Source organism: Ranitomeya imitator, chromosome 2 (genome assembly GCF_032444005.1).
Source record: "Ranitomeya imitator isolate aRanImi1 chromosome 2, aRanImi1.pri, whole genome shotgun sequence".
Classification (NCBI taxonomy): Eukaryota; Metazoa; Chordata; class Amphibia; order Anura; family Dendrobatidae; genus Ranitomeya; species Ranitomeya imitator.
This window is the reverse complement of record NC_091283.1, coordinates 48,975,212-48,994,005: the sequence shown is the minus strand read 5'-3', so window position 1 is coordinate 48,994,005 and position 18,794 is coordinate 48,975,212. Positions and strand designations below refer to the sequence as shown.

Sequence of the window (18,794 nt, the reverse complement as noted above, 5' to 3'; positions counted from 1 at the left end):
TTTTTTCAGGAAGAATTTAGAAACCAAATAAAATAAAATGATTTTTTCAGGGAGAATTTAGAAAACAAATAAAACAAAAAAATGCTTTCTATGGCCCACTGAGTGAGAGATGACGCACACAGGAGTCAGGAGTGGCACACAAGCCCAGAGGCCAATATTTATCTCCCACTGATTGATGTAGTGATTTTTTCAGGTCGATTTTGGAACCCAAATCAAGCTAAAAAAATAATAGGCTTTCTATGGCCCACAATTGGAGAGAGAGAGAGAGATGGCACACCCAGGAGTCAAGACTGGCACACAAGCAGAAAGGGCAATATTAATCTCCCACTGATTTGTTTTTTTTGTTTTTTTCAGGGAGACTTTAGGAAAAAAAAAAAAAGAATAAAATGATTTTTTCAGGAAGAATTTAGAAACCAAATAAAATAAAATGATTTTTTCAGGTAGAATTTAGAAAACAAATAAAACAAAAAAAGGCTTTCTATGGCCCACTGAGTGAGAGATGACGCACACAGGAGTCAGGAGTGGCACACAAGCCCAGAGGCCAATATTTATCTCCCACTGATTGATGTAGTGATTTTTTTCAGGTAGATTTTGGAACCCAAATCAAGCTAAAAAAATAATAGGCTTTCTATGGCCCACAATTGGAGAGAGAGAGATGGCACACCCAGGAGTCAAGACTGGCACACAAGCAGAAAGGGCAATATTAATCTCCCACTGATTTGTTTTTTTTGTTTTTTTTTCCGGGAGACTTTAGGAAAAAAAAATAATAGAATACAATGATTTTTTCAGGAAGAATTTAGAAACCAAATAAAATAAAATGATTTTTTCAGGGAGAATTTAGAAAACAAATAAAACAAAAAAAGGCTTTCTATGGCCCACTGAGTGAGAGATGACGCACACAGGAGTCAGGAGTGGCACACAAGCCCAGAGGTCAATATTTATCTCCCACTGATTGATGTAGTGATTTTTTCAGGTAGATTTTGGAACCCAAATCAAGCTAAAAAAATAATAGGCTTTCTATGGCCCACAATTGGAGAGAGAGAGAGAGAGAGATGGCACACCCAGGAGTCAAGACTGGCACACAAGCAGAAAGGGCAATATTAATCTCCCACTGATTGATTTATTGATTTTTTCAGGTAGAATTTAGAACCCAAATAAAGCAAAAAAAAAAAATGGGCTTTCTATGGCCCACTGAGTGAGTGATGATGCACACAAGAGTCAGGAGTGGCACACAAGCCCTGAGGCCAATATTTTTCTCCCACTGATTGATGTAGTGATTTTTTCAGGTAGATTTTAGAACCCAAATCAAGCAAAAAAATAAATAGGCTTTCTATGGCCCACTGAGTGAGAGATGGCACACACAGGGATGGCACTCTAGCAGAAATGTCAATCTTAATCTCCCACAAAAAAAAAAAAACAGGGAGTGTCCTTCAATTACTATCTCCCTGCAGTAATCTCAACCAGGTATGGCAGGCAGCAATAAGGAGTGGACTGATGCATAAATTAAATAAAAAGTGTGTACAAACAAAAAAGATAGCTGTGCAGAAAGGAAGGAACAAGAGGATTTGTGCTTTGAAAAAAGCAGTTGGTTTGCACAGCGGCGTACACACAGCAATGCAGCTATCAGGGAGCCTTCTAGGGCAGCCCAATGAGCTACAGCGCTGAGGGGGAAAAAAAAAAAATGTAGCTTCCACTGTCCCTGCACACCGAAGGTGGTGTTGGGCAGTGGAAATCGCTACAGCACAAGCGGTTTGGTGGTTAATGGACCCTGCCTAACGCTATCCCTGCTTCTGACGAAGCGGCAGCAACCTCTCCCTAAGCTCAGATCAGCAGCAGTAACATGGCGGTCGGCGGGAACTCCCCTTTATAGCCCCTGTGACGCCGCAGACAGCAAGCCAATCACTGCAATGCCCTTCTCTAAGATGGTGGGGACCAGGACCTATGTCATCACGCTGCCCACACTCTGCGTTTACCTTCATTGGCTGAGAAATGGCGCTTTTCGCGTCATTGAAACGCGACTTTGGTGCGAAAGTCGCGTACTGCATGGCCGACCCCGCACAGGGGTCGGATCGGGTTTCATGAAACCCGACTTTGCCAAAAGTCGGCGACTTTTGAAAATGAACGACCCGTTTCGCTCAACCCTAGTTACATCCATTACAGCAGTGGTCACTACAACAAATGGTTAAATAATATCCCCAGTAACCAATTTAACCGTATCAGAAAGAACTGTTCATTAGACACAGACTTCAAAGAACAGTCTAATGTTTTAAAGAAAAGATTTTGTGCCCAGAACTATCCTTCACATTTAATTAAAAACGCCTTCAAAAACTCTATTAAATTAAATCAGGGAACATTATTAGAGCAGAAAGAAAAAAGAGTAACTAATAATAATTATGCACTGAATTTCATAACACAATTCTCCACTGAACACAATGAAATTCGTAAAATTTTCCACAAGAATTGGCACATACTGCTAAATGATCCTATTTTAAATAGAATTCTTCCAAGAAATCCGGGGATCACATTTCGAAGAGCCCCCACAATTAAGGACTTAATAGCCCCCAGTCGCCTGAGATCTCATACAGGGGCCAATGGGTTTCTCACCAGTAATTCCACCAAAGGAATTTTTAAATGTGGCACAAAAAAATGCTTATGCTGTTCCAGCATAAATCATAAATCTGATTGTATAATTTCCTGCTCCACAAAAGAAAAATTTATGATTCCTTTTTTTCCGAATTGCAATTCTGACTTTGTAATATATGTTATTGAATGTCCCTGCGATAAACAGTATGTGGGGAGAACTACACAGCCCCTACACCTCAGACTGAATTCCCATCGTCACAATATAAAAAAAGGCTTACTCACTCATGGTCTGTCCAGACATTATGCCCTGGTGCATAATAAGGACTTTAAGCTATTAAAAATCAGCCCTATCGATCATATACCTAATAGATCCATGAAATTAAATAGGAAAGAAGTATATTGGATCTACAAATTAGGTAGGCTAAAACCACAAGGCTTAAATGAAATAACTGAGGTTTTCATCTGAATAGTGCAATTTTTTTTTTCTTCTATTTTTAATACTTTTATTTATATATATATATTTAATGAAACTACAATGGATTTATCTGAATGCGCAGCCCTCCCCCTTTTTTAAGGAATCAATATTTCTATATTTATATTTTTATTTGTATAGCTATGATAGATTTTTTAATCCTTTGTGCTTTGTGCCATTTAAGATTTATATATACATTTATATTTAGGATTATCTTGGAGTTGTTCATTGATATGTTTTGTTGTAATTTCCGCCTTTAATCCATGTAATTCCTTTTTTTATATTTTTTTATAAGAAAATTCTTCTTCCTCTGCCCTGTATTGATCAAATTCCTCATGTAGGCATAGTCTGAGTCTGCCTGGGAGAGGAGCGCTTTCACTCCTTTATCCATACAAATTTTACTCTTGGGATTAAATCCTGGGAGATAGAGCTGATTTTGGCAGCTTCACAGGGTGTAATGACCCCTCCCGACAGGAGCACTTATCTTAATCCTCCTTCACTCTGCTGCTGGGTGTCCCTTCTCATGCTGCTGTTCTTTGTGATCACTGAGTGCTGTGTATTCATTCATTCCCCTCTCTTGGCAATGCCATATTGTCTCTTGTTACATATGATATCTATCATTGATCCCTGGACGGTGAAGTGTTACTTTCACTTTGTTTCTGCGCTCACTTCGAGCGCTGGTTACCGCTGCTTAAATTTTTACTTTTATGTACGTGACACAATTATAATTTTCAGAATTTTAGATCACCACAAACTACCACAAATTAATCTTTATATATATATAGTTATATTTTTTAATGTAAAATAATAAAACATGATTTTATTCCATATTCAATGTAAAGATTCCAATGGATTTTCGATAAGAATAAGCAGCTTGTTGATTCCACACGGTAGTTCATCTTTAAGGCATTTGCTTCTGAACTGGAGTAACTCCTTTTCTTACAGGTTCTTGTCCATTTAAGTAGAGATCGTTTTTGTTTGTTTTTTTTTTTTTTGCTTAAATGCTTCAAATTTTTAAATATTGTCTAGAAATATAAAAGAAGTCATTGCATTATTTTTTTCATTGTATATACCTCCCTAATCGTTTGAATTGTTAATTGTATGTCATCATTGAACTTTGACACTGAGTCATCTGACCTGTTGGTGCCCTTTTTTTTGTAACCTAGCAAAACTATTTATACCTGTGATGCCTGTATGTTCTGTGTGGTATTTCCTGATGAAGGGGGCATGAGACCCCTGAAACGCGTTGAATAAAACCACTGTGAATCAACTTTACTCTCCTGAAATTCATCTTAGCGGCAGCGCAGAATTTTAACTACAAATCTCCTTTTGAAGACATTATTTTCTCTGGTCGGTGAAGACCTGTGGATCTGCAGCAGCCGCTATCTATATGCTCTAATCTCATCCTAACCAGGTGAGCATATTTTGGTATATATTCTCCTCTGTGTAACGTGGATAAGACCCTATTGCGCTCTTTGTCTCCCCATTCTTTTACAATACTTTACTATCATGGTATTAGTTGATTGTCATGGTCATGTTCATCATTAATGAACTATCATGGACAAATTGACCATTGGCTATAATTGTCATGTTTATTTGTTGACAATAATAGATGTATCAACTATTTGATAGAAGAACTCAGTTAATGGAAAAGGATATCTGCCTGATCTTTCTTTATCTCATCCACTTTGGATAATGTGTGACTTTGTTAGGTCTCGAGTTCCCGCTTCTGCACAGGGGGAATCTCGAGCCATCTCCGCTGCGGTCTCCCATTCTTATCCAGCCGCAGTGGAGTCTGCTCAGCAGGGACGTCGGTCCCAGCGTCTTGCTCAGTCTCACTCTGTACAGAGAGTTACTGCTGCTTCTTCAGCTTCTGCCATTAAAGCCAGTGCTGGTCAGCAGCGAGCGGACTTCTGTGGGACTAAGTCCTTGTCTGCACACACTGAGCATGCCCAGGGCAAGATCTCCCGTTGGAGATCGAGGGTCATGTGCTCAGGCCCTGCAGCACATTCCATTGGTCCTCTTGGCAGGTCTTGGAAGGGCAAAGTTTCTGTGGCCACTTCCTGTGCTGCAACTATATAAACTGCGCATGACCGCACGGCCATGCGCTAGTGTACATTTGCTTATGTGTGTTTGTTGTGAGTGCAAGTCGTCCTTGGATACCCCTTCCCTATTGAATGACTGTTCGCGGAAGGTGTATGGTTGCTATCTAGCGCCCGACTTATCCTACAGCATGAACAACACAGTACAGCGTCCAGTTGCTGTGACCGCTAGTACGGCGCCGTGCACTTCCTCTGTGCTTTCCTTACCCAAGCCTGGGTGGTTAGTGGCATTCGTCAGTGCGGCACCGCATGCACTCTTGTGCTCTAATATTTAGCTTCCTTACACACCCAGTTGCGGTGTTGTGACAGCAAGGGTCTAATCGGACTTCAATCCTAGTTGGGGTTGAGTTCGCTGACTACTTGCTCGCGCTCTATGTGCGGTACCGCGATCCTGTGACGCAACAGGATCACTTCCTTCACGCTGGGTGAAGTTTAACCCACGTGTGTATACTTATGAGTACCGCCATATAGTCCGTCATTACTTGGCAGCAGGTTCCATCTCTGCACGGTGGACCCCGGGCTGCGAACGCACCATACTCTATCTGTCCTATTATTTGGTGCGTTCCGCTAGCCCTAACAGACTGGTGTATACATCATTGAGTTGCTGCTCATATGCACAATCAAATAATCAGCAATTTGCATGGGAAATATTAGATACCTAAAGACAGAACTTTATCCAAAATAATGCACATGTAACAAGCAAAATAAAGCTTCGTTCATATTTATCCTGTTTCACCTATTGTTTCACTCCATTGTAGGAACAGAAATTAATGGCAGTTACATGATGGACAATAGCAGCACCCGACAGACCCAGTTGACTATGATGAGCTCAGTTGAGCCTTTGTCATTTTTCTACTATTTTACAGGTCAAAATAGCTGAGCTACAAACAAAGCCTCCAGTGTAGATGTGAACTTAGCCAAAGATGTGACTCCTTTCCATAAAATAAATAATAACCGGTAATAATCTTTATTTTTATATAGCGCTTACATATTCCGCAGCGCTTTACAGTTTGCACACATTATCAAAATAAAACAGTTGTGGTACCAGCTTAATCTTTATGTCAGCATGAAATTATTACAGTTCTTGAGCGTTATATGATATTTTGTACACTCGTACAGGCATGGCCGATATTAAAAATAGAATTTAAAATATTAAATTTTTTGTACACAATCTTTGTATTTATTTCAATTGATATCTTTAATATTAGAGCAGTTTTCTTATTTTCTAAGTTCTAGAACTTCTAAGGTTCCTTTAGGAAAGAAGTTCATTTTCAGCTCAGAAACGAGGGACAACATTCATCTGGTAGGACTGAGGTCTTGAAGCATTGGTGTTGGGCTCGGGTCTTATGCTCAGATTCTTTCTGTCTTCAGTGGGTTCCAAGGTGAACTTCTGCAGTATGGTGGTTAGAAAGAGGAAGAGCTCCATGCGAGCCAGGCCTTCTCCCAAACACAAGCGTTTGCCTGAGAAAATCGAAAGAGCAAACGCCATAAGTAGTCAAGTTAAAGGTTGTTTGATTTAGAAAAAACATTTTTAATTGCCTTTTTGTAAATCAACAGAGGATGGGCATGCGTCCTGTTTTCCTTTCAGCATAATCCAGTTTGAAGAATGATTTGAAGGGTCAGTATAATAATAATAATAATTTTATTTATATAGCGCCAACATATTCCACACCGCTTTACAAATTATAGAGGGGAATTGTACAGACAATAGACATTACAGCATAACAGAAATCACAGTTCAAACTAGATACCAAGAAGAATGAGGGCCCTGCTTGCAAGCTTATAAACTATGAGGGAAAGGGGAGACACGAGAGGTGGATGGTAACAATTGCTTTAGTTATTCGGACCGGCCATAGTGTAAGGCTCGGGTGTTCATGTAAAGCTGCATGAACCAGTTAACTGCCTAAGTATGTAGCAGTACAGACACAGAGGGCTATTAACTGCATAAAGTGTATGATAACATGATATGAGGAACCCAATGATTTTTTTCTTGAATGGGTCACACAGGGATCGTTAGGTTAATGCGTTGAGGCGGTAGGCCAGTCTGAACAAATGAGTTTTTAGGGCACACTTAAATCTGTGGGAATTGGGGATTTATCGTATTAACCTATGTAGTGCATTCCAAAGAATCGGCGCAGCACGTGTAAATTCTTGGAGACGGGAGTCGGAGGTTCTGATTATTGAGGATGCTAACCTGAGGTCATTAGCAGAGCGGAGGGCACAGGTAGAATGGTATACTGAGACCAGAGAGGAGATGTAGGGTGGTGCTGAGCCATGGAGCGCTTTGTGGATGAGGCTAGTAGTTTTGTACTGGATTCCGGAGTGGATGGGTAGCCAGTGTAATGACTGGCACAAGGTAGAGGCATCGGTGTAATGGTTGGTGAGGAATATGATCCTGGCTGCAGCATTCAGCACAGATTGGAGTGGGGAGAGTTTGGTAAGAGGGAGGCCGATTAGTAGAGTATATAATTTTATATATCAGTTAATAATTTTCACTTCCCTAATTGGAGAACTAAATACTTACTGTGTTCCAGCGCCGGTCTTCACCACTGCCTCCAGTGATAGTCCACAGGCTGCAGGGTGATGTTACAATTACAGCAGATATCAGTGCGCAGCCAAGTAATAAACTCTGCTGATCATGCCATCCAAATCAGCAGAAACTCAGAGCTGAATAATTGGCTGTAGTTTGGACATTTACTGTCATTTGTGAAGTCAGCGTTGTGGAGTCAGCGGTGCAGCCTGTAAACCATCATCGAAGGCAGCAGTGAAGTGCGGACGCTGCAGCAAGTAAAGTAATGGAGCAAGTAAATAAGTAATGCTCAGTTTATTATTTTCATCCAGAATGAGCTTTGGGATAAAAATGACCATTCTTGGAAAACACTTTTAAGTTTATAACTTTGCAATAATGTCAAAAGTCTCAATGTATTGCCAGTAATTTATATTAATCTTAATGGTTTGCCATGGTTTTACAATGTGTCTGTAAAAAATATTGCCTGTCCTTGATTTATTGATAAATTGTTCAGAAATAGTACAAAATCAAATTGATAATCCTGGTTAAAAGTCATGACATGCCAGGTTAGCACCTTTCTACCATAGACAATAGCTCAGACCTTTTCTGAGATGCAGAAAATTTCTCAGTCCAAAAAAATCTGAGTCGCGTCTTAAACTGTTTTATGTGATAAATGTAAATTAATTCAGTTGGTTTAAAAACACACAAACAATTGATTCCTAAATCATATCAAGTAATATTTCTGATCTTCCTTATACCAGTCTGTCAGCCAACCATATAAAAATATTTTCATATACTGAAGCTTAAATTCAGTATTCACAAAACACAATCAAGTAATAACATCTTACCTGTAGAGAATGGCATAAAGGCATCATTCTTCTTAACGCAGCCTTTCTCATCAAGAAAGTGTCCGGGATCAAACTCCTCTGGGTTCTTGAAATGTTTGGGGTCTTTCAGAACAGAAGTCAGGACTGGGAACACCAAGCTTCCCTAAAAGTGAATGTATGAATATGCATGTCTAGAAAAATGGAATTGTTAAAAGTGAGATCTGTTAAGTTATTCCTATGAAGTAGAGATGAACGAATCTGCCGAAATTCGTCTTGGGCAGAATCGATTCAGTACAAATCAAATTTAGTCCAAATTGAAAATACCCCGAAAAGACATTTTAATATGCCACAAGGTTTCTACAGACCCCACAGCTCCTTTGCTTGGCCCTTTCAGTCTTTGGATTGATCCTTGAGTCTTCCAGCTTTGACTAGACCTCACTTAGTCACTTGGAACACGATACACATCATTGACATCAATAATGTGTGAGGATAACACATATATACCCTCTGGTCCTGACTTAAAAAATGGTGAATTCCCATAGCGTAAAGTGCGTGAGTAGTGTATAATTCAGATTATTCGTCAAACTCAATCTGACAGGTGCCCCGCCCCCTATCAAAGTGTATCAAAGTGTGTAACCCCTCCCCTCCCCTTGCCTGACGGCTGGTAGCCAGCTGTCCCTCCTTGTTTGATTTCCCCCTTTTGATATCGTTTAATATACTTTAATTTGTTGCATTTTGATATTATTCCCGTATTTTTGTGGAATAACACATGTTTATAATTATATCCTAGTCGTGTATTTATTTTACACGTGGTTTATAACACCTTTCTCATTTGTTTTATATTAGATTTTATACGTAGCCCCGAGTTTGATTCTGTAAGCTGTGTTTTATTCACAGTGTATTCATATAGTGGAGAACTTAAAACACACCAAGCTGTTTATTTGTGATCCTACTGAACATTATGGTGAACATTAACTAAATCTTTATTTTCACAAACAGAGAATCTGCTGTGGGTCAGAGGTTTATAACACCTAGGTCAATTGTTGTTGTATTTGCTATCTGCATGTCATGTGCCCAGGCATTGTGTATTATTTATGTTTTATAACGCCGAATGTTTGATATTTGCTTTCTCTTTTTTGTGTCCTGAAGATGGCATCTGAGAAGTTATTTGTACCTCTACTGCGCATTAACTAAATTGGGGTCAGCTGTGTTATCTGAGGGTCATATTTTTTTTTGTACAAAGCAATGCTGTTTTGGTGATCTCTGTGCATGTAGGTGTTATCTGAGGGTCATCTGTGTTTTCTGAGGGTCATATTTTTGTACAAATTCATGCTGTTTGCTGATCTTTGTGAAGCAGAACTTTGTTTTATAACACATTTGTGCCTGTAGATGTTATCTGTGGGTCAGCGGTGTTATCTGCGGGTCAGCTGCTTGGAGGTGTTATGGTATATAATTATATCCTAGGATCTGCACGACTACATACAGCGTGTTATATTCATTAAAATGTTTTATTGTCAGAACTAATTGGAAATAAAGAATACATTTTAAGCTAACCGCACTCACTTTACACAAACAGAAAAAAGGAAACACACACACAAGCAAGTAAGAAGCAGTGTGTTTTATACGAATATAAATTTTATTTCTCACAATAAAACAGCATCTCAAATTTTAAGTTAGCTAACAGCATGATGCTGACAAATGCATCTTTGCGGTATCTGATAACGACACGATGAACATTAATTCTGCATTATTTTATCACATGATGAAAATAGCCATTTTATATTGAATTACTGCAGATCGCCGGCATGACTGAGTGTAATATTGCACTCAATACTGTGCAAAGGGTCTGAATACTTATGTCCGTGTGATATTTCAGTTTTTCTTTTTAATAAATTCGCAAAAAAATCTACATTTCTGTTTTGTTCAGGCATGATGGCGTGCAGAGTGTACATTAATATATATATCTCAGAATGCAACTGAATAGTAATGCTAATTAGTCCATATAAATAGAAAATTATGTAGAAACCCAAAGTTTTGATAAGTGTATGAAAATACACCAATATTAACTATTTTCGCCCGCATTTTATATAAAATCTGCATAAAAAAATCTTCTTGGCTGCACCAAAACACGTAAGAAACAAATGTACAACTTTTAGCGCTGCCGCATCCGCAGATATTATTCCAGCGTTCTTTAATTCTACATTATTTTATCACACATTAATTTCACAACTTTTATATGATATTTATAACACATTCTCATTTATAAGGGATTTATAACACAATATTGTAAAATCATTTATTGGTTCGCGGCCTTACTAATATCCTTTGAAAATAAATTCAGCATTATTATTCCATGCTGTGACATTTTTATTCTGCAGCAACCTGTTTAGTAAAAATTCAGCATTCTTTTTATATCTTTGGTTTATATTATATTAGCTTTTTGTCATAGGTCAGGGATTTTTTGCACTTTATTAATATGCGGTTATTAGTCATTTAGGACTTATGTTATCATGTTTTTGCACTTTATTAATATGCTGACCACATAGGTCAGGGATTTTTGCACTTTATTAATATGCGGGCCACATAGGTCAGTGATTTTTGCACTTCATAGGTCAGGGATTTTTTTGCACTTTATTAATATGCGGTTATTAGTCATTTAGGACTTATGTTATCATGTTTTTGCACTTTATTAATATGCTGACCACATAGGTCAGGGATTTTTTGCACTTTATTAATATGCGGTTATTAGTCATTTAGGACTTATGTTATCATGTTTTAGCACTTTATTAATATGCTGACCACATAGGTCAGGGATTTTTGCACTTTATTAATATGCGGGCCACATAGGTCAGTGATTTTTGCACTTTATTAATATGCTGTACACATATAGTATTTTTGATATCTCAAAAGGGTGTGACACATTCCCATATATTATTCCAGCTTTCTTTAATTCTACATTATTTTAGCACATATTAATTTTACAGGGGCCTGTGCTGTCTATAATTTGACTCCTTTTTATTCAAAGACATCTAACATATACAGACTTTTAATGTTTTTGTGTAAAATCGCGGGCAGACAGGCACAAACACACACACACACACACAACACAGAACCCACACACAACAAACACACAGAACCCACACACACAACACATACAACACACACAAGAAATAGACATTTAGGACTTATTTATGATTAATATGCGATTATTAGTCATTTAGGACTTATGTTATCATGTTTTTGCACTTTATTAATATGCGGTTATTAGTCATTTAGGACTTATGTTATCATGTTTTTGCACTTTATTAATATGCTGACCACATAGGTCAGGGATTTTTTGTACTTTATTAATATGCGGGCCACAAACACTTCTGCACCCACGGGCGCTTCTCAGCCAACCATGCATCCGGTACTCATCAGGCACTGTGAAATAATGCAAAAATACATCTGTGTGCGGCTGTCGGCATCAACATTTTGCTATTATAAGTTTATGGTTCTGTAAAGAACACGCAACACATACAGAACTCACACACACACACACAAATACACACAACACACAACACGCACATATTATGAAAAATGACAATCATTGTATGTGATTTAAAAGACTTTAGTTAGATTTATCAGGGGTGATTTATCAGGGATAATTTCATAACGCAGAATTATGAGCGCATTGAAGCCGTGGAGCCGCTAGCCGATAATGGGCCTGCTCTTCACCTCATCATGGGTAATTAGGAGCACCTTTTTGCTTTTAGATAGGGAAAAATGTCATTGTAACACGGTACAAAGATATTTATCTTTCATGTATCACATGTAAGAAAGCTAAATATATATATATATATTATCTATGTTAATATATACTGTTTATTGCATAAAACTATAGCATCTATTAACTATTGTATTACACAAATTATGTCATAATAAATATATGATTAAATTAATAAAACAAATAATAGCGGTAGCCACCAATATAATACTGAATTATTAATATATAGCGGCATAAGTCTTGCTATATTAATTTACACCGCAAATATGTTTATACCGTAAAACTATATTATACTATATCAGTTGCTTTAATCCTTTGTATGTAAACACGAACTACGCGCAATTTCTCATACAGATACTGACACGGAGACATCTGACGATATGCCTGAAAACTGGTGTGTTCCCGAACCACGCGATACGCTGGGTTCAGACGTGGAGATCATAGATGTCAAGAACCCTGCAACTTCAGCGAAACCCGATGCGCCTAAAAGACGCGGCAGCTCGTTACGCCGGTGTTTCAAGAATAGAAAAGGTATCTGTTCACTTGAAATACAGTCGATTCTCACTTTTGTGTAATACTCATATTTACTTACAGCTGCTAGCTAACTGTCAGAAAATTCATTTTTGAATATATATACATATATATATATATATATATATATATATATCCGTCTCAACGCTGCAGTTTTGTGTAGAAAATCAATTCTGTGTTCGCTAATCGTTATATTTTTACTTACACCAGCTAATCTAGTTGCCCGGAAAATACAGCTTCAAAAAGAGAATATTCCCGCCTCTGCGAGTTTGAGCATTGCGCCGCCCGTTAAACCAGGAGCTGTTGTGGGACAATTCCCCCTCAATATACCTGTGTGCCAGACTGTGCAATCTGCAGATACTGCTCTTGCAGGCTCTTCTAGCGTTTTTGCTCCTGTATTACCTCTAAAGAAACGCGCCGTATCCCGGCGCCGTGTAGGTAGAAAGCAAAAAGTTGCTGTACATACACCTTACACAGGTCGTCCTTCGTGGGATGCTGACCATGTCAAAATGTTTACTGACATGTCTGCGCAGTACGCTCAAAGCAAACTCGCACAGATGGAACTAAAATCTTTCTGCGATACATATGAAAGACTGTTAAATGCATGTCCAACACCAGACATTACCGAGGAGCTGCGTTCTTTCAAACTAAATCACCCCTGATAAATCTAACTAAAGTCTTTTAAATCACATACAATGATTGTCATTTTTCATAATATGTGCGTGTTGTGTGTTGTGTGTATTTGTGTGTGTGTGTGTGAGTTCTGTATGTGTTGCGTGTTCTTTACAGAACCATAAACTTATAATAGCAAAATGTTGATGCCGACAGCCGCACACAGATGTATTTTTGCATTATTTCACAGTGCCTGATGAGTACCGGATGCATGGTTGGCTGAGAAGCGCCCGTGGGTGCAGAAGTGTTTGTGGCCCGCATATTAATAAAGTACAAAAAATCCCTGACCTATGTGGTCAGCATATTAATAAAGTGCAAAAACATGATAACATAAGTCCTAAATGACTAATAACCGCATATTAATAAAGTGCAAAAACATGATAACATAAGTCCTAAATGACTAATAATCGCATATTAATCATAAATAAGTCCTAAATGTCTATTTCTTGTGTGTGTTGTATGTGTTGTGTGTGTGGGTTCTGTGTGTTTGTTGTGTGTGGGTTCTGTGTGTGTGTGTGTGTGTGTGTTCGTGCCTGTCTGCCCGCGATTTTACACAAAAACATTAAAAGTCTGTATATGTTAGATGTCTTTGAATAAAAAGGAGTCAAATTATAGACAGCACAGGCCCCTGTAAAATTAATATGTGCTAAAATAATGTAGAATTAAAGAAAGCTGGAATAATATATGGGAATGTGTCACACCCTTTTGAGATATCAAAAATACTATATGTGTACAGCATATTAATAAAGTGCAAAAATCACTGACCTATGTGGCCCGCATATTAATAAAGTGCAAAAATCCCTGACCTATGTGGTCAGCATATTAATAAAGTGCTAAAACATGATAACATAAGTCCTAAATGACTAATAACCGCATATTAATAAAGTGCAAAAAATCCCTGACCTATGTGGTCAGCATATTAATAAAGTGCAAAAACATGATAACATAAGTCCTAAATGACTAATAACCGCATATTAATAAAGTGCAAAAAAATCCCTGACCTATGAAGTGCAAAAATCACTGACCTATGTGGCCCGCATATTAATAAAGTGCAAAAAATCATGTGTATTTGTTGTGTGTGTGTTGTTTGTGTGTGTGTCGCATGTGTTGTATGTGTTCTGTATGTTGTGTGTGTGTTGTATGTGTTGTGTGTGTTTTGTATGTTATGTGTGTTTGTTGTGTGTGAGTTCTGTGTTGTGTGTGTGTGTTCGTGCCTGACCTATGTGGTCAGCATATTAATAAAGTGCAAAAACATGATAACATAAGTCCTAAATGACTAATAATCGCATATTAATCATAAATAAGTCCTAAATGTCTATTTCTTGTGTGTGTTGTATGTGTTGTGTGTGTGGGTTCTGTGTGTTTGTTGTGTGTGGGTTCTGTGTTGTGTGTGTGTGTGTGTGTGTGTTTGTGCCTGTCTGCCCGCGATTTTACACAAAAACATTAAAAGTCTGTATATGTTAGATGTCTTTGAATAAAAAGGAGTCAAATTATAGACAGCACAGGCCCCTGTAAAATTAATATGTGCTAAAATAATGTAGAATTAAAGAAAGCTGGAATAATATATGGGAATGTGTCACACCCTTTTGAGATATCAAAAATACTATATGTGTACAGCATGTTAATAAAGTGCAAAAATCACTGACCTATGTGGCCCGCATATTAATAAAGTGCAAAAATCCCTAACCTATGTGGTCAGCATATTAATAAAGTGCAAAAACATGATAACATAAGTCCTAAATGACTAATAACCGCATATTAATAAAGTGCAAAAAATCCCTGACCTATGACAAAAAGCTAATATAATATAAACCAAAGATATAAAAAGAATGCTGAATTTTTACTAAACAGGTTGCTGCAGAATAAAAATGTCACAGCATGGAATAATAATGCTGAATTTATTTTCAAAGGATATTAGTAAGGCCGCGAACCAATAAATGATTTTACAATATTGTGTTATAAATCCCTTATAAATGAGAATGTGTTATAAATATCATATAAAAGTTGTGAAATTAATGTGTGATAAAATAATGTAGAATTAAAGAACGCTGGAATAATATCTGCGGATGCGGCAGCGCTAAAAGTTGTACATTTGTTTCTTACGTGTTTTGGTGCAGCCAAGAAGATTTTTTTATGCAGATTTTATATAAAATGCGGGCGAAAATAGTTAATATTGGTGTATTTTCATACACTTATCAAAACTTTGGGTTTCTACATAATTTTCTATTTATATGGACTAATTAGCAATACTATTCAGTTGCATTCTGAGATATATATATTAATGTACACTCTGCACGCCATCATGCCTGAACAAAACAGAAATGTAGATTTTTTTGCGAATTTATTAAAAAGAAAAACTGAAATATCACACGGACATAAGTATTCAGACCCTTTGCACAGTATTGAGTGCAATATTACACTCAGTCATGCCGGCGATCTGCAGTAATTCAATATAAAATGGCTATTTTCATCATGTGATAAAATAATGAAGAAATTAATGTTCATCGTGTCGTTATCAGATACCGCAAAGATGCATTTGTCAGCATCATGCTGTTAGCTAACTTAAAATTTGAGATGCTGTTTTATTGTGAGAAATAAAATTTATATTTGTATAAAACACACTGCTTCTTACTTGCTTGTGTGTGTGTTTCCTTTTTTCTGTTTGTGTAAAGTGAGTGCGGTTAGCTTAAAATGTATTCTTTATTTCCAATTAGTTCTGACAATAAAACATTTTAATGAATATAACACGCTGTATGTAGTCGTGCAGATCCTAGGATATAATTATATACCATAACACCTCCAAGCAGCTGACCCGCAGATAACACCGCTGACCCACAGATAACATCTACAGGCACAAATGTGTTATAAAACAAAGTTCTGCTTCACAAAGATCAGCAAACAGCATGAATTTGTACAAAAATATGACCCTCAGAAAACACAGATGACCCTCAGATAACACCTACATGCACAGAGATCACCAAACAGCATTGCTTTGTACAAAAAAAAATATGACCCTCAGATAACACAGCTGACCCCAATTTAGTTAATGCGCAGTAGAGGTACAAATAACTTCTCAGATGCCATCTTCAGGACACAAAAAAGAGAAAGCAAATATCAAACATTCGGCGTTATAAAACATAAATAATACACAATGCCTGGGCACATGACATGCAGATAGCAAATACAACAACAATTGACCTAGGTGTTATAAACCTCTGACCCACAGCAGATTCTCTGTTTGTGAAAATAAACATTTAGTTAATGTTCACCATAATGTTCAGTAGGATCACAAATAAACAGCTTGGTGTGTTTTAAGTTCTCCACTATATGAATACACTGTGAATAAAACACAGCTTACAGAATCAAACTCGGGGCTACGTATAAAATCTAATATAAAACAAATGAGAAAGGTGTTATAAACCACGTGTAAAATAAATACACGACTAGGATATAATTATAAACATGTGTTATTCCACAAAAATACGGGAATAATATCAAAATGCAACAAATTAAAGTATATTAAACGATATCAAAAGGGGGAAATCAAACAAGGAGGGACAGCTGGCTACCAGCCGTCAGGCAAGGGGAGGGGAGGGGTTACACACTTTGATACACTTTGATAGGGGGCGGGGCACCTGTCAGATTGAGTTTGACGAATAATCTGAATTATACACTACTTGCGTGTACTGAGGAAATTCATCAGTCTGCAGTCACACAGAGTGACTGTAGGCTTATTGATATTCACCGGACAATCCCTTCAAAAGGAGATCAAGCCACAAAACTTTCCTAGACCCTGGTTTGCATTCCAGGAGATGAGTTAACTTCTAAAATATCAGTCACCTTCCTCTTTACCCGTCTCTTCATGAGATGCTGTTATCAGTCCTATGTAAGGTTGAGCACATGTTTTAAAATTTAAATTCACTGAGTTTGCCAAATTTCTCCTCCAAAATTTGATTTTCAGTAAATTTGTGCGAATTTCCATACTGGAAAGCTTGTATTTGCTTGGAAAATATATGTAAAGGAGAGAAGAGAAAGAGCTCCGGTGACCATAATAGCTTACACACTTCAGATGAGAGAGAGGACCCCACTGACCATAAGAAGAGTTTTCTCCCTACATATGAGAAAGAGAGGACCCTACTGATCATAAACGTTTACACTCTACAGTAGAGAGAAAACTACTCTGACCATAAGAGCTTATGCACTGAAAAAGAAAGAGAAAACACCACTGATGATAAGAGCTTATTCTTAAGTGATTACACATTACAGAAGAGATAGAGAAAGGACCCAGATGATCATAAGAGATCACAATCCTTAGGAGAGATATGGATAGAGAGAAAAAGAGAGAGGACCCTGCTGACCATAAGCATTTACACGTTAAAGGGGAGAGAGAAATGACCCTGCTGACAATAGGAGCTAACACTCTACAGATGAGAGAATAGACCTTGATGACAATAAGAGCTTACAACTACAGGAAAGAGAGAGAGGAAGCTGCAGAACATAAGACCTTACACTCTATAGGAAAGAAGACCATGCTCACCATAATAGCTTACTAACTGATCATAACAGCTCGCACTCCATAGGAGATAGAGACACAGTGAGCAAGAAACAGAGAGAGAAACCTGTTGACTATAAAAACTTACACATAGTATATAGTGGGGGAAATAAGTATTTGATTCCTTGCTGATTTTGTAAGTTTGCCCACTGACAAAGACATGAAGAGTCTATAATTTTAACCCCTTTACCCCAAGGGTGGTTTGCACGTTAATGACCCGGCCAATTTTTACAATTCTGACCACTGTCCCTTTATGAGGTTATAACTCTGGAACGCTTCAACGGATCCCAGTGATTCTGACACTGTTTTCTCGAGACATATAGTACTTTATGATAGTGGTAAAAATTCTTTGATAGTACCTGCGTTTATTTGTGAAAAAAACAGACATTTGGCGAAAATTATAAAAATTTTGCAATTTTCCAAATTTGAATTTTTATGCAATTAAATCACAGAGATATGTCACACAAAATACTTAATTAACATTTTTCACATGTCTAATTTACATCAGCACAATTTTGGAACCAAAATTTTTTTTTGATAGGGAGTTGTAAGGGTTAAAAGTTGACCAGCAATTTCTCATTTTTACAACACCATTTTTTTTTAGGGACCACATCTCATTTGAAGTCATTTTGAGGGGTCTATATGATAGAAATAACCCAAGTGTGACACCATTCTAAAAACTGCACCCCTCATGGTGCTCAAAACCATATTCAAGAAGTTTATTAACCCTTCTGGTGTTTCACAGGAATTTTTGGAATGTTTAAATAAAAATGAACATTT

At 37.4% G+C, this 18,794-nt stretch overlaps 1 protein-coding gene across 1 annotated transcript in view; it reads right to left on the bottom strand.

Annotated features, from left to right (window-relative positions):
* Positions 1-5,809: 5,809 nt before the first annotated feature.
* The window catches only part of LOC138661768 (cytochrome P450 2C20-like), a 103,383-nt gene continuing 90,398 nt past the window's right edge, over positions 5,810-18,794 (bottom strand). The window contains exons 8-9 of the mRNA XM_069746672.1: positions 8,515-8,656; positions 5,810-6,618 (exon numbers count right to left, since the gene is read on the bottom strand). Of these exons, the coding sequence (XP_069602773.1) occupies positions 6,434-6,618; positions 8,515-8,656 (327 nt within the window). The 3' untranslated portion in view covers positions 5,810-6,433. The remainder of the gene's footprint in view (positions 6,619-8,514; positions 8,657-18,794) is intronic.